The sequence below is a fragment of the Brachyhypopomus gauderio genome, unplaced genomic scaffold, assembly GCF_052324685.1.
Source record: "Brachyhypopomus gauderio isolate BG-103 unplaced genomic scaffold, BGAUD_0.2 sc54, whole genome shotgun sequence".
NCBI lineage: Eukaryota > Metazoa > Chordata > Actinopteri > Gymnotiformes > Hypopomidae > Brachyhypopomus > Brachyhypopomus gauderio.
Window position 1 is genome coordinate 2,176,381 of NW_027506878.1, and position 20,400 is coordinate 2,196,780.

The 20,400-nt window shown below is 44.0% G+C and overlaps 1 protein-coding gene across 1 annotated transcript in view; it reads right to left on the reverse strand.

The window, feature by feature from the left end:
* Positions 1-20,400, reverse strand: part of ar (androgen receptor) — a 71,157-nt gene that overhangs the window by 34,144 nt on the left and 16,613 nt on the right. Inside the window, exon 3 of the mRNA XM_076987732.1 lies at positions 18,926-19,042. Coding sequence (XP_076843847.1) covers positions 18,926-19,042 — 117 coding nt within the window. The remainder of the gene's footprint in view (positions 1-18,925; positions 19,043-20,400) is intronic.

Sequence of the window (20,400 nt, forward strand, 5' to 3'; positions counted from 1 at the left end):
AGCTCTGTTCTAATACAGCTCTATTATTAAACAGCACTGTTATAATTCAGCTCTGTTGTAATACAGCTCTGTTATAATACAGCTCTGTTGTAATACAGCTCTGTTATAATACAGCTCTGTTCTGATATAGCTATGTTATAATACAGCTCTGTTGTTATACAGCTCTGTTCTGATAAAGCTCTATTATAATACATCTCATTGTTCTGGACCAGATTAATTATCAAAGGTCAGAACTCATGGTTAGAGAGACCTTAAATTCCTCATAATTGTGTCATTTATTATAAGCAACTGAATAATTATTTCACACTCTGTATATGAACTTCCAACCTACTCTTTCTGTTTCTTTCATTTTCTTTTTCTTTCTTTCATTTCTCTCTGTCTCTGCCCCATATATCTGTCTCTCTACCTCTCACTCGTTCAGGATACAGAAGCCAACTTGAAGGCCTTGAGAAGGGCAGATAATCTGTGCTCAACTGCTTGGTCTGTCTCCAGGCCTTCTAGCGATCATGGAATCATATTTAATGACTTGAAGAACAAAGGAGGATTCCCAACTTTCTCTCTCTCTCTCTCTCTCTCTCTCTCTCTCTCTCACACACACACACACACACCACACACACACACACACACACACACACACACACACACACACACACACACACACACACACACACACACACACACACACACACAGAAATCTTAGGATTCAGCATTGGTACACAAGCTATCTGGCAAATGGAAATGTAATTTTTTCTCTCTGTTGCTCTGAGGCGTTGAGGTCCATCCTGGCTGGAGCTATTGAGAGGGACAAGCTCACCTTCTAACTAGCCTATCTACACACACCTAACATATGCCTAACTTTCTCTGCTGTTATTGCAAACCCGCCTCCTCCCTGTACGTCATGTTACAAACCACGCCTCCACCCCGTACCCCATGTTACAAACCCCGCCTCCTCCCCATCTCATGTTACAAACCCCGCCTCCTCCCCATATCTCATGTTACAAACCCCGCCTCCACCCCGTACCTCATGTTACAAACCCTGTAGCTCTGCTTCTACTACTACTACAGCTCTACTACTACTACATCTCTACCTCTACTACTACAGCTCTACTACTAATGCCACTACAGCTCTACTACTACTACAACTCTGCTACTAATACTACTACAGCTCTACTACTAATGCTACTACAGCTCTGCTACTACTACAGCTCTACTACTACAACTCTGCTACTACTACAGCTCTACTACTACTATAGCTCTACTACTAATGCTACAACAACTCTACTACTACTACTACAGCTCTACTACTACAACAACTCTGCTACTACTACAGCTCTACTACTACTACTACAACTCTGCTACTACTACAGCTCTACTACTACTACAGCTCTACTACTAATGCTACTACAGCTCTACTACTACTACAGCTCTACTACTACTACAACTCTGCTACTACTACAACCCTGCTACTACTACAGCTCTACTACTACTACAACTCTGCTACTACTACTACAGCTCTACTACTACTACAACTCTGCTACTAATACTACTACAGCTCTGCTACTACTACAACTCTACTACCGCTGTGCTACTAATACTACTACATCTCTGCTAATAATACAGCTCTGCTACTACAGCTCTACAACAACTACTACAGCTCTACTACTACTACAACAACAACAACTCTACTACTACTAAAACTCTGCTACTAATACTACTACAGTTCTACTACTATTACAGCTCTGCTACTATTACAGCTCTGCTACTACTACAACTCTACTACTACTACTACCACTCTACTACTACTACTACAGCTCTGCTACTACAGCTCTACAACAACTACTACAACTCTACTACAGCTCTACTACTACTGCTACTACAACCCTACTACTACTACAGCTCTGCTACTAATACAACTACAGCTCTGCTACTACAGCTCTACAACAACTACTACAACTCTACTACTACTGCTACTACAACTCTACTACTACTACAACTCTACTACTACTACTACAACTCTACTACTACTACAGCTCTGCTACTACTACTACAACTCTACTACTACTACAACTCTACTACCACTACAGCTCTGCTACTACTACTACAACTCTACTACTACTACAACTCTACTACCACTACAACTCTGCTACTACTACTACAACTCTACTACCACTACAGCTCTGCTACTACTACAACTCTACTACTACTACTATAGCTCTACAAATCTACCACCCTGTGTAGTTTAACTCCAGTCCTGCTCGTGGAGATATACCTCCCTTTCCTCAAAATGAAACAAAAACACTGAATTATATGCTGTTGTAGATTAAATTAACATCACTGTCTGAATCTAATCCACACGCCTTCAGTCATGTGCGTCAGACCAGCTGTTGTCACCATGCTAATGTCAGTAGATGGACTTGACCTTGGTCTTCATAACACAGTTAAGGATCAGCGAGTGGTGGGTAAATAAAAATAGTATATATAAGCAAATAATGCAATCATAACAGAATGCAGACTGACCCGTAAATTATCTTGCCGGACCACTGAACGTCAGCGCTCTCCATAAACACAACCAGGGGAAAGTGAATTAGCATCAGAACCCCCCGAATAAAGAAGCCCAGACCTGAAGGGCCTTGCTGACCTGCACGAACATGATGCCAACACCCTTAACTGTGTTATGAAGGCCAAGGTCTACAACAGCATATAATGCACTGTTTTTGTTTATATTTGTCTGTTTCAGAATTTGGTGAATCATACATGGAGAAATGAACCAGACATTACCAGAGCATCTTAATAACCTCAGGGGACCCTGCTGAATTCACGCAGTGGACCATCCTAAAGACCAGGCGACATGAGAGCGGGTTTCTTTTACTCAGAGGTCAACAGGTTTTTGCATCACAAAAACCTACACCCTGTTGGCACCCCCAAGCTGTGGGTCTTGCGTCAAGAAGCCAGTGTGACCTGCTGATTCTCTCCACTCCGTCTTTAAAGGGGTATGTCCTCAAGACTCATGATCATGAGCCCCTGAGAATCCTCACTAGTCCTCACGAAGCCCTCGTCCCTCCTAGAAGACGTCTGTCATGTTCATTTATCCTTTAATTATCTGATGATACTCAGGTGGCAAAAAATAAAATCTGATCCACTGGAGATGAGTAAATCCGTCTGTTTAATGTCTCATATTCACAACTCTGTTTTAATGAGAGTAATATTACACACACACTCAAACCAGCAAACACACACACACACACACTCAAATTAGCAAACACAAACACACTCAAATCAGCAAACACACACACACACACACACACTCAAACCAGCAAACACATACAGTCCACACACAGATACAAACATGCAAGCACCCACACACACACACACACACACACACACACACACACACACACACACACACACACACACACACACTCAAACCTGCAAATACATACGCACAGTCCACACACAGATACAAACCTGCAAACACACACACACACACTCACTCAAACTTGCATACTCTCACCCTCACATATGAACACACACACACCTGCAAACTCACACACTCGCTTAGAACATGAAACCCTCCCACATGCATATTCAAACCTTTAAACACACAAAAAGTAAATATATCTCTCCATCTCCCTCTCTTACACATGCACACATACTCACACACAGACACAGACACACACACACACACGTACATGTACACACCCACTCTTGAGTTGCTGGGTATAGATGTGCACTATGGGAACGGTTTCTGTGTGTGTGTGTGTGTGTGTTTGCTTGTGTGTGTGAGTGTGTGTGTATGTGTGTGTGGTAAGGTTAAAGTGTTCCGTTCCCTTCCACCCACGCAAATTTTTTGCCAAGACCCATGCGCACACACACACACACACACACACACACACACACACACACACACACACACACACACACACACACACACACACACACACACACACAGTAACCTTGAGCTTATTACTGAAAATAAGTACATACACGTAAGCAGCATAAAATAATCTAAATAGATATCAGATATTTCAGGCAATAATGAAACTGCACTTCTGTCCTGGAAATGCAATTGTTATAGATGAACATACAAACACACAAACACACACACACACACACACACACACACACACACACACACACACACAGGATGTGTGGTTCAGAAATTCATTATTTCCTCCAGTGGTTAATGTCAGGGTGACTTTTCAGAAATGTCTTCTGATTGCTCATAGTGTGTTCATAGTTGAATCATGCACACACACACGCACACACACACACACATACACACACTTGCACACACATGCACACACACATACTTGCATGCTCTAACACATGCACACACTCACACATATTCACGCACACACACACATTCACACACACACACACAAACCACACACACACACCGCGCGCGCACACACACACACCACACATATACACACACCCACAACACCCACATCACACAAACCACACACCCACACACACACACACACACACACCCACACACACACCCATACACCCATACCACACACACACACACACACACACACACACACACACACACACACACACACACACACACACACACCACACCACACACACACACACAGTATGCATCTATTATCAGGTGAATTGCACAAGAGCACCAACAACACTGACTCATAACCTAAACCCCTCCCACCTACACCTAACACCTAAACCCCTCCCACCTACACCTAAACCCCTCCCACCTACACCTAAACCCCTCCCACCTTCACCTAACACCTAAACCCCTCCCACCTACACCTAAACCCCTCCCACCTACACCCAACACCTAAACCCCTCCCACCTACACCTAAACCCCTCCCACCTACACCTAACACCTAAACCCCTCCCACCTACACCTAACACGTAAACCTAAATAGAATGTGATTATTATTTATTTTATTTAGACAAAATTATTATTTGTAACATAAAGATGTATGTAATGTAAAAATATTTCATTTTAGCTGTTATTATTCTTAAACCATTTCTACTTTATCCAAATTGATTAAATAGATTAAAATTATACAATTAATCCTTCAACCTCTTTCGGGGGTGATTCAAAAGTTTAAGAAGTTTTTCTGCCTATAAAAACACACACATACACACACACACAGTACAGCAGAACCAGCCAACATGTCTCAGTATTTAAACACGGGCTCCCTGAAATGCTGTGGGTGAATGTACATTGTGGGTTTAGCAAACAAGAACAAGAGAACAAGATGTGAGTTTAGCAAAAACAAGACAAACACGTGTTAAACATGATTGCGTGATCGCTGTCCTACACACGACTCTGTTGTCATGGCCACCACCCGCTGGCCAGGTTGCTAAGATACAGACAGGCTGGGGGTGTAGGCATTGTGTGGTGGTAGATCTGGGCACTCTGGATTGATTTAAGGTGACATCCTGTGAACTTTTCTTTCTGAGCATATAACCATACGAGAAGTGCAGGTATTTCATCACACATATACATGTAATATCACTAGTGTAGCCCAGCTGTAGTGTAGTAGTAGTAGTAGAGTAGCTGCAGTATAGTAGTAATTGTGTAATAGTGTAGCTGTAGTGTAGTAGTAGTACTGTAGTATTGTAGCTGTAGTGTACTAGTAGTGTACCACAAATGCCCTATGCCACTAACGCCCTATGCCACTAATGCCCTACACCACTAGGGTGAGTGGAGGGAGAGCAACACCCCCACCCCAACACCCTCTCTCCCAACACCCCCACTCCCAACACCCTCTCTCCCAAAACCCCCACCCCCAACACCCCCACCCCAACACCCTCTCTCCCAACACCCCCACTCCAACACCCCCACCCCAACACCCTCTCTCCCAAAACCCCCACCCCCAACACCCCCACCCCAACACCCTCTCTCCCAACACCCCCACCCCCAACACCCTCTCTCCCAACACCCCCACTCCAACACCCCCACCCCAACACCCTCTCTCCCAAAACCCCCACCCCAACACCCCCACCCCAACACCCTCTCTCCCAACACCCCCTCTCCCCACAGATTCATCCAGACTGGTATTCATGTTTGGAGCTTTGGCAAGGCAATATTGTGACTACTCCCAACACAGGGAGATAACAGAGAGCCGTATGGTACAGCAGGAGGCGGAATTTCCTCCTTGCAAAGACAGACTGCTTCCTGTATACCATGGCCACATTAGCAGATAACAGACACGCTGGATTTTTAGATCTTGGTTGTAGAATTAGAAATGATGCAAACGTTACTCCCTTCACAGCTACACAGAACACAGAGGCAGCGTGTCACAGAGGCAGCGTGTCTCAGAGGCAGCGTGTCTCAGAGGCAGCGTGTCAGAGGCAGCGTGTCACAGAGGCAGCGTGTCACAGAGGCAGCGTGTCACAGAGGCAGCGTGTCAGAGGCAGCGTGTCACAGAGGCAGCGTGTCACAGAGGCAGCGTGTCAGTCAGAGGCAGCGTGTCACAGAGGCAGCGTGTCACAGAGGCAGCATTTCAGAGGCAGCGTGTCACAGAGGCAGCGTGTCCAAGGATCAGGACTACAAGGACCAGGGATCAGGACTAAAAGATACAAGTGGTACAAATGTAGTCTGGACTAGGATCAATAATGTGGGGCTGTGGGTCGCAGAGCAGGAGTTATTAATGTACCTGTACAGTCCTGTACAGTTGTCAATGAACCTGATCGATAAATAATTACTTAATAAGAGAAAACAACAGCCAACTTGCGTGACTGACTATTCTAGATTATATTTTGGATTCTACTGACTGTCACAATGAGTGTCACTTCTATTCTGGATTATTATGCAGTCCAACTGACAAATGATTGTCACTTATATTTCAAAATCCAGGTCATAGCATCACATGACACTAGGGCTAAATGCACTGGCAGAAATGACTTAGCAACAATCTGCAATAAATAACCAGCGTGAATGAAGTGAGTGGAGATGCTGTTTCTCAGTAGGGCTCACTGCAGGCATGTTTTAAAACACGAGCCATTAACTTCTGCTACGTGAGAACAGAGACGCCCACTACATTTTAACCGAGACGTCTGAAATGCAACCTGAGACGAGGGTGGTGATATGCCAGTGAAACCATGATCATGTCATTTGTGTGCCACCCACGCTACCACCTGCAGCTCTGCTCATCATGGGACTGTTGATCTTGTAAGTGATCTACACGGCTCCACTGGACCTGCTGGTCTCTACTCTTTCCAAGCTTAACGCTCTGAACTTTGTTATAGAATGTTGGTTCTACAAAAAAAAATCTATTCTGGGTTCCACACATCCCATTATGACATCATGCTGATGCACATTTCATATCTGGATTAACTATCTACGAAAATAACCTTTAGTGAAATATAACAAGGAATTGATCATAATAATACCAATAATACTACTATGATTAATAATAACAATAATCACAATAATAATAATAATAATAATAATAATAATAATACAACCTTACCCATTTTACACTTAGACAAAATACTGCTGAAAGAGACGATAGAGAAGAAGTGTGGGTTCATAGAAAGAGGAGTGGAGAATTCCACTGTTTAGGAGTCACAGCACCGAATGATCTGCCACCCACAGTGGAGAGTTTGGAGTGAAGAACTGTAGAGATGCAGCTGTTGGAGGACATCAGAGAATGAGGGGTGCTGAAGGGATGAACTGGGAAAAGCCCATGAAGGCAGTGAAGAGTGTGAATGGCTCTGAAGGCAGTGAAGAGTGTTTTATCCTGGATATATGTGCTGCAAGCGCAGAGCCGGAGTGGCTAATCGGGAGATTCGGGAGGATTCCCGATGGGCCGGCTCATGTCAATCTCTAGTTTGGGCCGATTGGGAGGAGAAAATAATGTTGGGCCAGATTTGGGCACGAATCTCCCGGGCTGAAAAAAGGGCCCACTCCGGCCCTGTGCAAGCGGCAACCATTGCAGCTCAACAAGAACAGCTCAGTGAGAACAGCTCAGTGAGAACAGCTCAGTGAGAACAGCTCAACAAGAACAGCTCAGTGAGAACAGCTCAGTGAGAACAGCTCAGTGAGAACAGCTCAGTGAGAACAGCTGAGCAAGAACAGGGGAGACAGGCGCAGATTGTGTGTTGCCAGTAATCACTCTAGATGCTGGGTGAGAAAATATGACAGAAATATGATTAAATATCAGCAAAGTCCAGGCTTTACTGAATGGCTGTATGCCCAAGCACGCTGTCTGGGCCCAACTAATAGTACCTCAGTTTTTCATGTATTTAACTGTAAGAAGTTTTAATTTATCCAAAGATAATGCATCCATGTTAATGGTGAAAAGGAGTGGACCAAGAACAGATCCTTGAGGAACCCCTTGAGCAACAGATGCAGTGGGGGCTATTTGTGGTTGCCAACAACAACACATAGCAGTCTAGCTATGAGGAATAAACCAGTGTACCGCTGCTCCTGAAATGCTGAGGAAGGAGAGACGAGAGTACGTCATAACTTATTGTGTCAAAAGCAGCACTTAGATCAAGCAGAAGAATATAAATGTGACCATTATCCACAGAAGCAGAAGGTCATTTGTAGCCCTTAAAGGAGCAGATACAGACGTAATCTGAGTACGGGGTCTTGACTTTAAAGGCTCGTTAAGATTGCGAACTGTGAGAGATGTTTGAAGTCGGAAGGTTGGAAATGGATCTATAATGTGCTGGTTGAGTCAAGGTCCTGTTCCTCGTGAACAGGTTTACCTGCAGCTGTTTAAAGGGATCTAGGCACAAAACCAGATCACTGCCAGATATGTCTTAAGACGGATATGTGGGAGACGATGACACATAGTGCAAACCTTTAGAAGGGAGGTTAAAGCAGGGGCGAGTTGGCAAAAGCTGCAGTTGGATCTGTTAATTGTAATTCATTATTTCAACTTGAATGCATGTAGTTGCATTCACATACCTGTACACACTGTTAATATTCCAATACATTTAACAATGTTTTTCAAACTATGTGGCATGCGTGAAAGGCCATGACTTGAACCTCATTTCATAGAACAAATGCATTAAATAAAACTTAATTATTACTTTAATAACGTAGCCTGAACTCACCCAGATGAAATGGCTCATAGATCTTTAATATCAGATGAGAGAGTGAGAGTGGCAGAGAGATGCAGCACACACTATGGCTACAGGAGTGCACTGGGCCTAGTGTTTATTCTGTTGCTAAAGATGAATGCCAACAAGACCTCCCTATCTAATGCTAACAGGACCTCCCAACCTAACGCCAAAGACTTCTCAATCTAACGCTAACAGGACCTCCCAAACTACCACTAACAGGACTTCCCAAGCTAACGCTAACAGGACCTCCCAAACTACCACTAACAGGACTTCTCAATCTAACGCTAACAGGACCTCCCAAACTACCACTAACAGGACTTCTCAATCTAACGCTAACAGGACCTCCCAAACTACCACTAACAGGACTTCCCAAGCTAACGCTAACAGGACTTCCCAAGCTAATGCTAACAGGTCTTCCCAAGCTAACGCTAACATATCCTCCCATCCTAAAACTAACAGGGCTTCCTAACCTAATGCTAACAGGACTTCCCATCCCTGTCCATCATAGGCTGTACCTTCCCCTACATAATGCATTAAGCCGACTTCAGGACACTCTTGCTCCTATGTACCAGTACTTTCTAAACCAATCACACCTTGCTGCAGGTCCTGAAGACTGATCAATGGCTGATTACCCTTGGGTGTGTTTCCAGTCTCCAGGAGAGGAGTAGTACTCTTTTATTGTGTGTTTGTTGAACACAGAAGTCCACATGAGGCCACGTCCTCACAATTATTAAGTCTCAAAAGGAAAACAATGAGGAGAATTGACCATACCCTCGAATACCAAATTGGTACAATACCATGCTGAGGGTGCTTCAACACTGTGGCTAAAGACAGCAGCTCCCACCAGGAAAGAACAAAGAATACCATGCATTCTATTCAGGAAGTAGCTCCCTAGTTAGGCTCCCTCTGTAGGCTCCCTCAGTAGGCTGTATCATTTAATCTAATGTTATCAGGCAAGGCAATTATACTATTCTGCTCACTAGGACAGACTTCCACGGAAATCGTGATGGACAATTGTTACTTCCGTAGGAGAATAAACCAAGAATATGTTTATCAGTGTAAACCAGCTGATAGTCTCTTTGCTAAAATCAACACTCATCAATAATTATGCACGAGTTAGCATATTGTGAAATGTACCCATGGTTGGATTTAGCTAAGCTGGCCAAGTAAATATGACCCGACAGCCAACATACATAACTTGCTGGCCGTGATTAGCATTACTGACCTAGCTAGTGTTGTTAATCAGCAGTGTGAAATGTTGAAACAACAGCTGCGTGTAATTGGATCCCTTCTGTCACCTAAGATGAGAAGACTGCAGACCTGCCCTAGCAGTGTGAACAGCAGAAGTGCCCTAGCATTGTGAACAGCAGAAGTGCCCTAGCATTGTGAACAGCAGAAGTGCCCTAGCAGTGTGAACATTAGTTCACAAGCAGTGTGCTAGCAGTCTGAAGAGCAGAACTGAAGGATGTCTCCTTTGTTGTCCTTGCCAAGATTCTGTTGGAAAGGTGCACAGACTGACTCCCTATGTAGCCAACACTGCAGGCTCCCCTAACAGACAAACAAGTGTACCAAATTAGGCCCCACCCCCAACCCAATAAAAATGCACACAAACACACTCATTTGGATAAGCCTGTGTTGCCAAGACAGCCTAAAACTTCCTGCCAGTTCCTGTCTGGCTCCAAAGCCCCTCACCCTCTTATATGCCCCCTCTCCCCACAAGATTACAGCCGACAGCGCTAGTAACCACACAGCTCTAGTAACCACACAGCTCTAGTAAACACACAGCTCTAGTAAACACACAGCTCTAGTAACCACACAGCTCTAGTAACCACACAGCTCTAGTAGCCACACAACTCTAGTAGCCACACAACTCTAGTAGCCACAGTTTTATTAACCACACAGTTTTAGTAACCACACAGCTCTAGTAACCACCAGTGTTGGGAATGTTACTTTTAAAAAGTAATTAGTTATAGTTACTCACTACTTGTTCAAAAAAGTAACTGAGTTAGTAACTGAATTACTCTATAATAAAAGTAACTTGTTACCAGGAAAAGTAACTATTTTCATTACAGTTAAATTTATATGCCAAAGAATAAGCATTTTTTGAAAAAGCAGTTTCCACAGTCAGTTGAAATGAATAGATCAGAAAGGTGTTTAACTTTTGATATTTATTGCACATTAACATACCTGTGCAGGATAAAATCCTTAAAAATTCCAAATCTTTGTAAAAAAAAGAAAAAAGAAAAAAAAGCAAAAGTAAACAGTTACACTATATAAAGTGCATTTACATCTATCAAATAAAAAAAAATTCTCTCAACTGGTTTGTTCACAACAATAGTACACTTAACAATACAACCTGTATTCTTAATGAAATAAATAAAATACCCAGTCTGGTAGACATTCAGGAACTTTAAGTATTTTCTTAAATAATGTTTATATCGCAACCTTGAAAATGCTAATTTTTCTTCGGCTTGCTCCTGACTTGCCATTTCTGCCTCTTCTCTTTTTGTGCGCTTCGGCACACGTGTAAAAACACTGGCTCTGATTGGCTACTATAACGCTGCCTTAGCCAATCGCTTACTGACTTGTTAAGTTAAACAGGTATTACACCGAGAACTGTGACCTATCGAGATCTGTTACTCCTCACTAGTCTGGGCAGCAGTCCTACACAGCTCTAGTAACCACACAGTTCTAGTTACTAAAACTAGGGCAGTAATGGCCTGGTGGTAGGGAACTGGTCTTGTGACCTGAGGGTCGTGGGTTTGCAGACCTGAGGCCATGACTGAGGTGCCCCTGAGCAAGGCCCTTAACCCTCAATTGCTCACTTGTATAAAAATGAGACAAAAATGTAAGTCACTCTGGATAAGGGCGTCTGCCAAATGCCATAAATGTAAATTAGCAGGGTTGCCAACTCTAACGCATTGAGCGTGAGACACCCGCATTTGACCGTCTTCACACGCTCACACGCCACACATCCGATTTCTCACGCCGAAAAAAAAATCTAGTTTATTTACCTCTGATCCACATCTGTGATTCAATGAGTTACTAGTTCGCTCTGGCGCCAACCACCGGCGATTAATCGATCGCGATATAATACTTAATTTGTGTCCATTTTACGTTCCCCCACCCCACCCCCACCCGGGCAACGACTTATGTTCGTCACCTCCTCCAGGTTCAAATCTCACTCCAAGCGATCTTCTACAGTTGGCAACCCTGATGTAGTAACCACACGGCTCTAGTAACCACACAGTTTTAGTAACCACACAGTTTTAGTAACCACACAGCTCTAGTATCCAGACACCTTTAGTGACTAGACAGCTCTAGTAATCAGACAGCTGTAGTTACTGTACAGCTCTAGTAACCTTGTCTCCCTGGTTCCTGTCTCAGTTTCCTCAAGGTCTTCTGGGAACATTCTTCAAGCGTCCCATGTTCGAATTCGCATTCTGTCCGTGTATCATAATCTGCCCAGGGACTCCTAACCATAAACACCTCCCCAGGGCATTACCGTGGCAACATGTAGGAGCTTTGAAATTCATACTCATTGCCACACCCCCAACACAAACAAAAATAAGGACAAATATGAATCAACCTGGAACGGCATGTGGACACTGAATCTGAATGACAAAGCCACATCCTGCTTCTTCCAAGTCAACGAGTTCATTAGGTCTGGGTAGGGATAACATTCAGCAAACCAAACTATACCTGCCACACGTGGTCCCATTATGACCAACCACAAGAGAGAGGGGGTCTCTAAACAGACCAAGAGGTCTCTGAGACCTCACACGATTAATCTCACATTATACAGAGAGAGAGAGAGAGAGAGAGAGAGAGAGAGAGAGAGAGAGAGAGAGAGAGAGAGAGAGAGAGAGAGGAAAGCAAGTGTGCTTTAAACAGATGAATGATCTTACAGGTCACAGAAGACCTCACAGGACAAATCCCCTTTTTCTCCTAAAAGCACACATGTTGAGGGGGGTTGAGTGTGAGAGGCCAGCCCAGTGTCCTCCAGGTGTGCTCCCTCACACCTGGCCCAGGTGCACACAACCCCACGGGTGCAGAGGAAAGATGACGGCAACACGGCGACATGTTGGAGTTACAGAAACGAAAACAAGCCCCAGTCTTCAGCCTGTCACTGCACACGCTCATGTACAATAAAGTCAATAAAGTAAATGAAGAAAATAGATGAATTTGTTGAAGAGATTAAAATGATATGATCTATTTCACTGTTGTGCTGGTGGAAGCATGTTCAAAATTCCACCAATGGAGAGCAGCTCCACCCCAACTCCACAAGTAAAGGGAAGTGAACTGAAACAAACAAGGACATCAAACTCTCTGACAGAGACACTCAAGACTGGCCAAAACACACCAGCAGTTCCTATACACACCCAGACTACTATATCTTCACTAATGAGATGTGTAAATTAACCAAATACCTGGACCCCACTCTACTTATAGAACTGATAAGAAGACGATGAGAAGCCCAGAGATCAAAGACTATGATGTCACTATAATCTTTACAGTCCAGAGATGGAAGACTATGATGTCACTATAATCTTTACAGCCCAGAGATGGAAGACTATGATGTCACTATAATCTTTACAGTCCAGAGATGGAAGACTATGATGTCACTATAATCTTTACAGCCCAGAGATGGAAGACTATGATGTCACTATAATCTTTACAGTCCAGAGATGGGAGACTATGATGTCACTATAATCTTTACAGCCCAGAGATCAAAGACTATGATGTCACTATAATCTTTACAGCCCAGAGATGGAAGACTATGATGTCACTATAATCTTTACAGTCCAGAGATGGGAGACTATGATGTCACTATAATCTTTACAGCCCAGAGATGGAAGACTATGATGTCACTATAATCTTTACAGCCCAGAGATGGAAGACTATGATGTCACTATAATCTTTACAGCCCAGAGATGGGAGACTATGATGTCACTATAATCTTTACAGCCCAGAGATGGGAGACTATGATGTCACTATAATTTTTATAACCCAGAGATGAGACTATGAGCTCACCTGCAATCTTTATTCAGAAGGATACTGCTCCCATCATAATGAAACATTTTACATGTAAATTAAAACTGACATCAACAAAACCTCAACAGAAGATAAAAACGAACAATAGTTCTGCTGTGCAAGAACAGCAGTGCAGCCAGTCAGCATGGCCTGGGGTGAAGAACCAATGACCTTTATCCCAGTCCAGCACAACCAGTACAACCAGCACAACCAACACAACCAGCAACCAACACAACCAGCAACCAACACAACCAGCAACCAGCACAACCAGCAACCAACACAACCAGCACAACCAGCAACCAGCACAACCAGCAACCAGCACAACCAACACAACCAGCACAACCAACACAACCAGCACAACCAGCAACCAGCACAACCAGCACAACCAGCAACCAACACAACCAGCACAACCAACACAACCAGCAACCAACACAACCAGCACAACCAGCAACCAACACAACCAACACAACCAACACAACCAGCAACCAGCACAACCAACACAACCAGCAACCAACACAACCAGCACAACCAACACAACCAGCACAACCAGCAACCAGCACAACCAGCACAACCAGCAACCAGCACAACCAGCACAACCAGTACAACCAACACAACCAGCACAACCAGCACAACCAGCACAACCAACACAACCAGCAACCAACACAACCAGCACAACCAACACAACCAGCAACCAACACAACCAGCAACCAGCACAACCAGCAACCAACACAACCAGCACAACCAGCAACCAGCACAACCAGCAACCAGCACAACCAACACAACCAGCACAACCAACACAACCAGCACAACCAGCAACCAGCACAACCAGCACAACCAGCAACCAACACAACCAGCACAACCAACACAACCAGCAACCAACACAACCAGCACAACCAGCAACCAACACAACCAACACAACCAACACAACCAGCAACCAGCACAACCAACACAACCAGCAACCAACACAACCAGCACAACCAACACAACCAGCACAACCAGCAACCAGCACAACCAGCACAACCAGCAACCAGCACAACCAGCACAACCAACACAACCAGCACAACCAACACAACCAGCACAACCAGCACAACCAGCAACCAGCACAACCAGCACAACCAGCAACCAGCACAACCAGCACAACCAACACAACCAGCACAACCAACACAACCAGCACAACCAGCAACCAGCACAACCAGCACAACCAGCAACCAACACAACCAGCACAACCAACACAACCAGCAACCAGCACAACCAACACAACCAGCAACCAGCACAACTAGCACAACCAACACAACCAGCACAACCAACACAACCAGCACAACCAGCAACCAGCACAACCAACACAACCAGCAACCAGCACAACCAGCACAACCAACACAACCAGCAACCAACACAACCAGCACAACCAACACAACCAGCAACCAACACAACCAGCCACCAACACAACCAGCAACCAACACAACCAGCAACCAACACAACCAGCGACCAACACAACCAGCACAACCAGCACAACCAACACAACCAGCAACCAGCACAACCAGCAACCAACACAACCAGCACAACCAACACAACCAACACAACCAGCACAACCAACACAACCAACACAACCAGCAACCAACACAACCAGCACAACCAGCAACCAACACAACCAGCACAACCAACACAACCAGCACAACCAGCAACCAGCACAACCAGCAACCAACACAACCAGCACAACCAGCAACCAACACAACCAGCACAACCAGCAACCAACACAACCAGTTACATAACCAAGTTACACAACCAACACAAGATACACAACCAGCACATACATATATATATATATATATATATATATAATACAATGATAGTAATAGAAAGAAAAACCTGGTCTCAGAGAAGGAACAGAGACAGGATAGTGAATCAAAGATAACCTGTGGTTCAAATTGGAGGTGATTTTCTCTCTCTATTTCCCTCCCTCTCTCTTTCTCTCTCCCTCTCTCTTTCCCTCTTTCCCCTCTATCTCTTTCGTTTATGTCCCAATGATAGTTATCATTCCTTATTCTATCTATCACAATGAGACACAGTCAGAACCTGATGTATTTAACATTTAACATATTCACCCTGTACAGTCTCTGTCTTACACACACATGTGCACCTCACACACTAATAGAGACAACAATAAACATTGCTAGACCTACATCTAAATATCTGTTTCACTATATATTGGAACTTGCCCCAGGAACTGCTCTACTGGTTAAATACTGCTCTGCTGGATAAATCTTGTTATGCTTGTTAAATACTGCTATATTGGTTAAGTACTTTCAGCTGGTTAAGTAATGCTCTGCTGGTGAAATACTGCTCTGTTGGTTAAATCTCACTCAGCTTTTAAATACTGCTTGCTGGTTAAATACCACTTGAATAAACAGGGCTCTGCTGGTGAAATAATGCTGTGCTGGTTACTCTATTGGTTAAATACTAGTGTACATTGTGTCTTCATTCAAATCAAAGCTCTACTTCTTGGAGATTTTGTGGTGTTTCAGCTCTTGTTCTTTGCCCAGTTAATCTAGGTGGAACCGGCCAATGACACAACCTACTGGGCCAGTGACCCAGGGGTCACAGACAGGCAGGTTTACTCTAAACAGGGTCGCCTGTTGTGTAAACTGAACTCACTGCACTGCTTTCAGTATTTGCAAATGCTGCCTAGTGTATACACACACACGCACACACACACACACACACACACACCTCACTTTGTTTTAACACAGCTGAATCAACTTGTAGGGCATCACACAGTGAATCCATCACTTTGAAGTAGAGCCGAGGTGCTTCAGGAATGTCTTTCAGGAATCACAGTCACATAATCACACAGTCACACAATCACACAGTCACACAATCACACAATCAGTCACACAATCACATAATCAGTCACACAATCAGTCACACAATCACACAGTCACAATCACACAATCACACAGTCACACAATCACATAATCAGTCACACAATCAGTCACACAATCACACAATCACACAATCAGTCACACAGTCATGCAATCACACAGTCACACAATCACACAATCGCAATCACACAGTCACACAATCGCAATCACACAGTCACACAATCACACACACAATCACACAGTCAAGCAATCATAATCACGCAATCATACAGTCACACAATCACACAGTCACATAATCACAGTCATACAATCACACAATCGCAATCCCAGTCATGCAATCACAATCACACAGTCACACAATCACATAATCAAACAGTCACACAATCGCACAGTCACACAATCACAATCACACAGTCACACAATCACGCAATCACACAGTCACATAATCACAGTCATACAATCAAGCAATCACATAATCATGCAATCATACAGTCACACAATCACAGTCACAATCACACAATCACACTATCACAATCACATAATCACAGTCACACAAACACACAATCACAGTCACACAATCGCAATCACACAGTCACACAATCACACAAACACAATCACACAATCAAGGTCACAAAATCACAGTCACACAATCGTACAATTACACAATCACACACTTACATTATCACACAGTCACACAAAACTTACATCAATCTACTTGCTTGAATAGACAATTACCCATCAGTGACATCATCAACATGTAGATGTTCAAACCCCCGGCTTCAAACACTCATGTTCTTATCAAACAAGGATTTGTGGTTTGTAAACAAGTAAATTATTCACTCATACTTCATGAAGAAATACCCACATTGCATCACTTTAGCTGGAAAACACCAACAGAACAACAGTAGGTAGATGGCAAATGAATACCCCCATGTAGGACAAACCCTACCAAAGCCCAAACCCAAAACCCAAATCCAAAACCTAAATCCAAAACCCAAACACCAAACCCTAACAAAAACCAAATCCAAAACCCAAACCCTATCAAAACCCAAATTCAAAGCCTAAATTCAAAACCTAAACCCTAATGAAGCAGAAAGCCCAAACTTGAACCCAAACCCCAAGTTCATACCCAAAACAAAAAACCCAAACCCTTGCATTGAGCTCTACACAAACAGGGCCTTAAACAAACCTGAACTTTGGAAACAGATAAAATGACCACAAATTTTATTTCAGATGTTTGACACAATCAGCTACAGGTTAGATGAAGATGTCTCCTACGATCAGCTACAGATTGGATTAATATATCTGACATAATCAGCTTTATGATGGATGTCATATGTCAGCTATGATTAGATATGAGTTGAATGCTGTCTACACCAGCTAGAGGTATCAATGTCAGATACGATCACCTACAGGTTTGATATCAATGTCAGATATATGACCACCTAGAGGAAGGTGGAGTTGATGTGTATCATAAATCAGTCCTAACCAGCATGTTCCCCTCTGTTCCTCCATCAGTACTGTTCTCAGATCAGTGAGATGAGCAGGTTGGATCACGGCTGTTGACCTGCAGCCACGCAGGACGCTGACCTGTTTTCACTCAGCACAAACAACCAAAGGGCTGCGTGTTTTACTCCAGCCAAACACGCTAGTCTGACGCTGGACAGAGAAGAAACCAACACAAGTGTCCACCGCCACTGTTCAGAAGGGACGATCTCAGACCTCCGGCGATAACAGTCTCTAACGCTACAGGGCGTCTCTAGTGTTGCTGACCCAGTGCGCTGGAATCTCCCTGTGTGATTTCCGTGACTCACTAACCCTCAGTGATGCCTTGAAAGATGTGAACTGACGAGGGTTGACCAGACAATAAAGGGACGTGTGTGAGGGTAATCTGACGGTAGTGTGGAGTGTTGCTGTAGCAGGCGGTGTCGGGGGGGGGGGGGGGGGGGGGGTACCTCCGAGAGTCATGCCTGCTTCAAAACACTTCTTCAGACGACAGGATGGACAGTTCTTTCTCCTCATCTTATCAATGGTGCAGTCATTTCTGCTGGCACACAAATACTTCTGCTTCCCTGAGAGGGGGAGAGAGAGAGAGAGAGAGAGAGAGAGAGAGAGAGAGAGAGAGAGAGAGAGAGAGAGAGAGAGAGAGAGAGAGAGAGAGAGAGAGGGAGAGAGAAAGGGGGAGAGAGAAATGGGAAGATGGAGAGAGAAAATGTATGGGTGAAGAGGAGAAGCACACTGACATACACACACACCACACACACACACACACCACACATGCACACACACACACCACACAAACCACACACACCACACATGCACACCACACAAACCACATACACACACAAACCACACACGCACACACACACCACACATGCACACACACAACACAAACCACATACACCACACACACACACACACACACACCACACACGCACATATCACACATGCACAGACCACACAAACCACATACACACACACACGACACAAACCACATTCACCCACACCACACAAACCACACACACACACACACACACACACACACACACACACACACACACACACACACACACACACACCACTCTCACACACACACAGACACACACACACACACACTCACACACACTACACAAAACACACAACACCCACATAAACACACACCACACAAAACACACAACACCCACATAAACACACACACACACACACCACACCACACAAAACACACAACACCCACAGAAACACACACCACTCACACACACACACCACACACACACACACACACACACACACACACACACACACACACACACACACACACACACACACACACCACAGTGTACTGTGGTATTAACCTATGACAGATAATTTTTGTTCTGGCTCTTGTATTATTCTTGACAGCCAAATCTGTCATAGCTGAGAAGTTAATATTTGTGTTTATGATACTAATTAATAAAGGACCTTACAGCTACGTTACCCTGGGCAGAGGAACACTTCATACTGAAAACACACTTTCTTCACACTGCAGTGGCTCTTTAAAGCTGCTTGTGTAGCTAGGATCAAAACTTCTGAAGATCATCACTTGAGGTCCAGGTGATGTCTAATGCATCAAGCTCTTCATCTCATCGGAGGTTCACAGGCTGAATTACTGGCTGTTGTGACATGATGCCATAAGATCTGTAAGCACACGCCCCTCTCCTCTCCCATCATGCACTGCAGCAACCCGGGAAGATGCTGCAAATGCTTACAGAATAATACTTTCTCTCTATCTCTCTCTCTCTCCTTCTCTGTCCCTCTCTTTCTTTCTCTTCTTCATCTTTTTCTTTGTCCCTCTCTCTTTCTTTCATTACCTCTCTATCCATTTAAATATCCATCTATCCATTTTTCTTTTTTTAAAGGGTTAAAGAAGTGACTATTTAAATGCAATGAATTT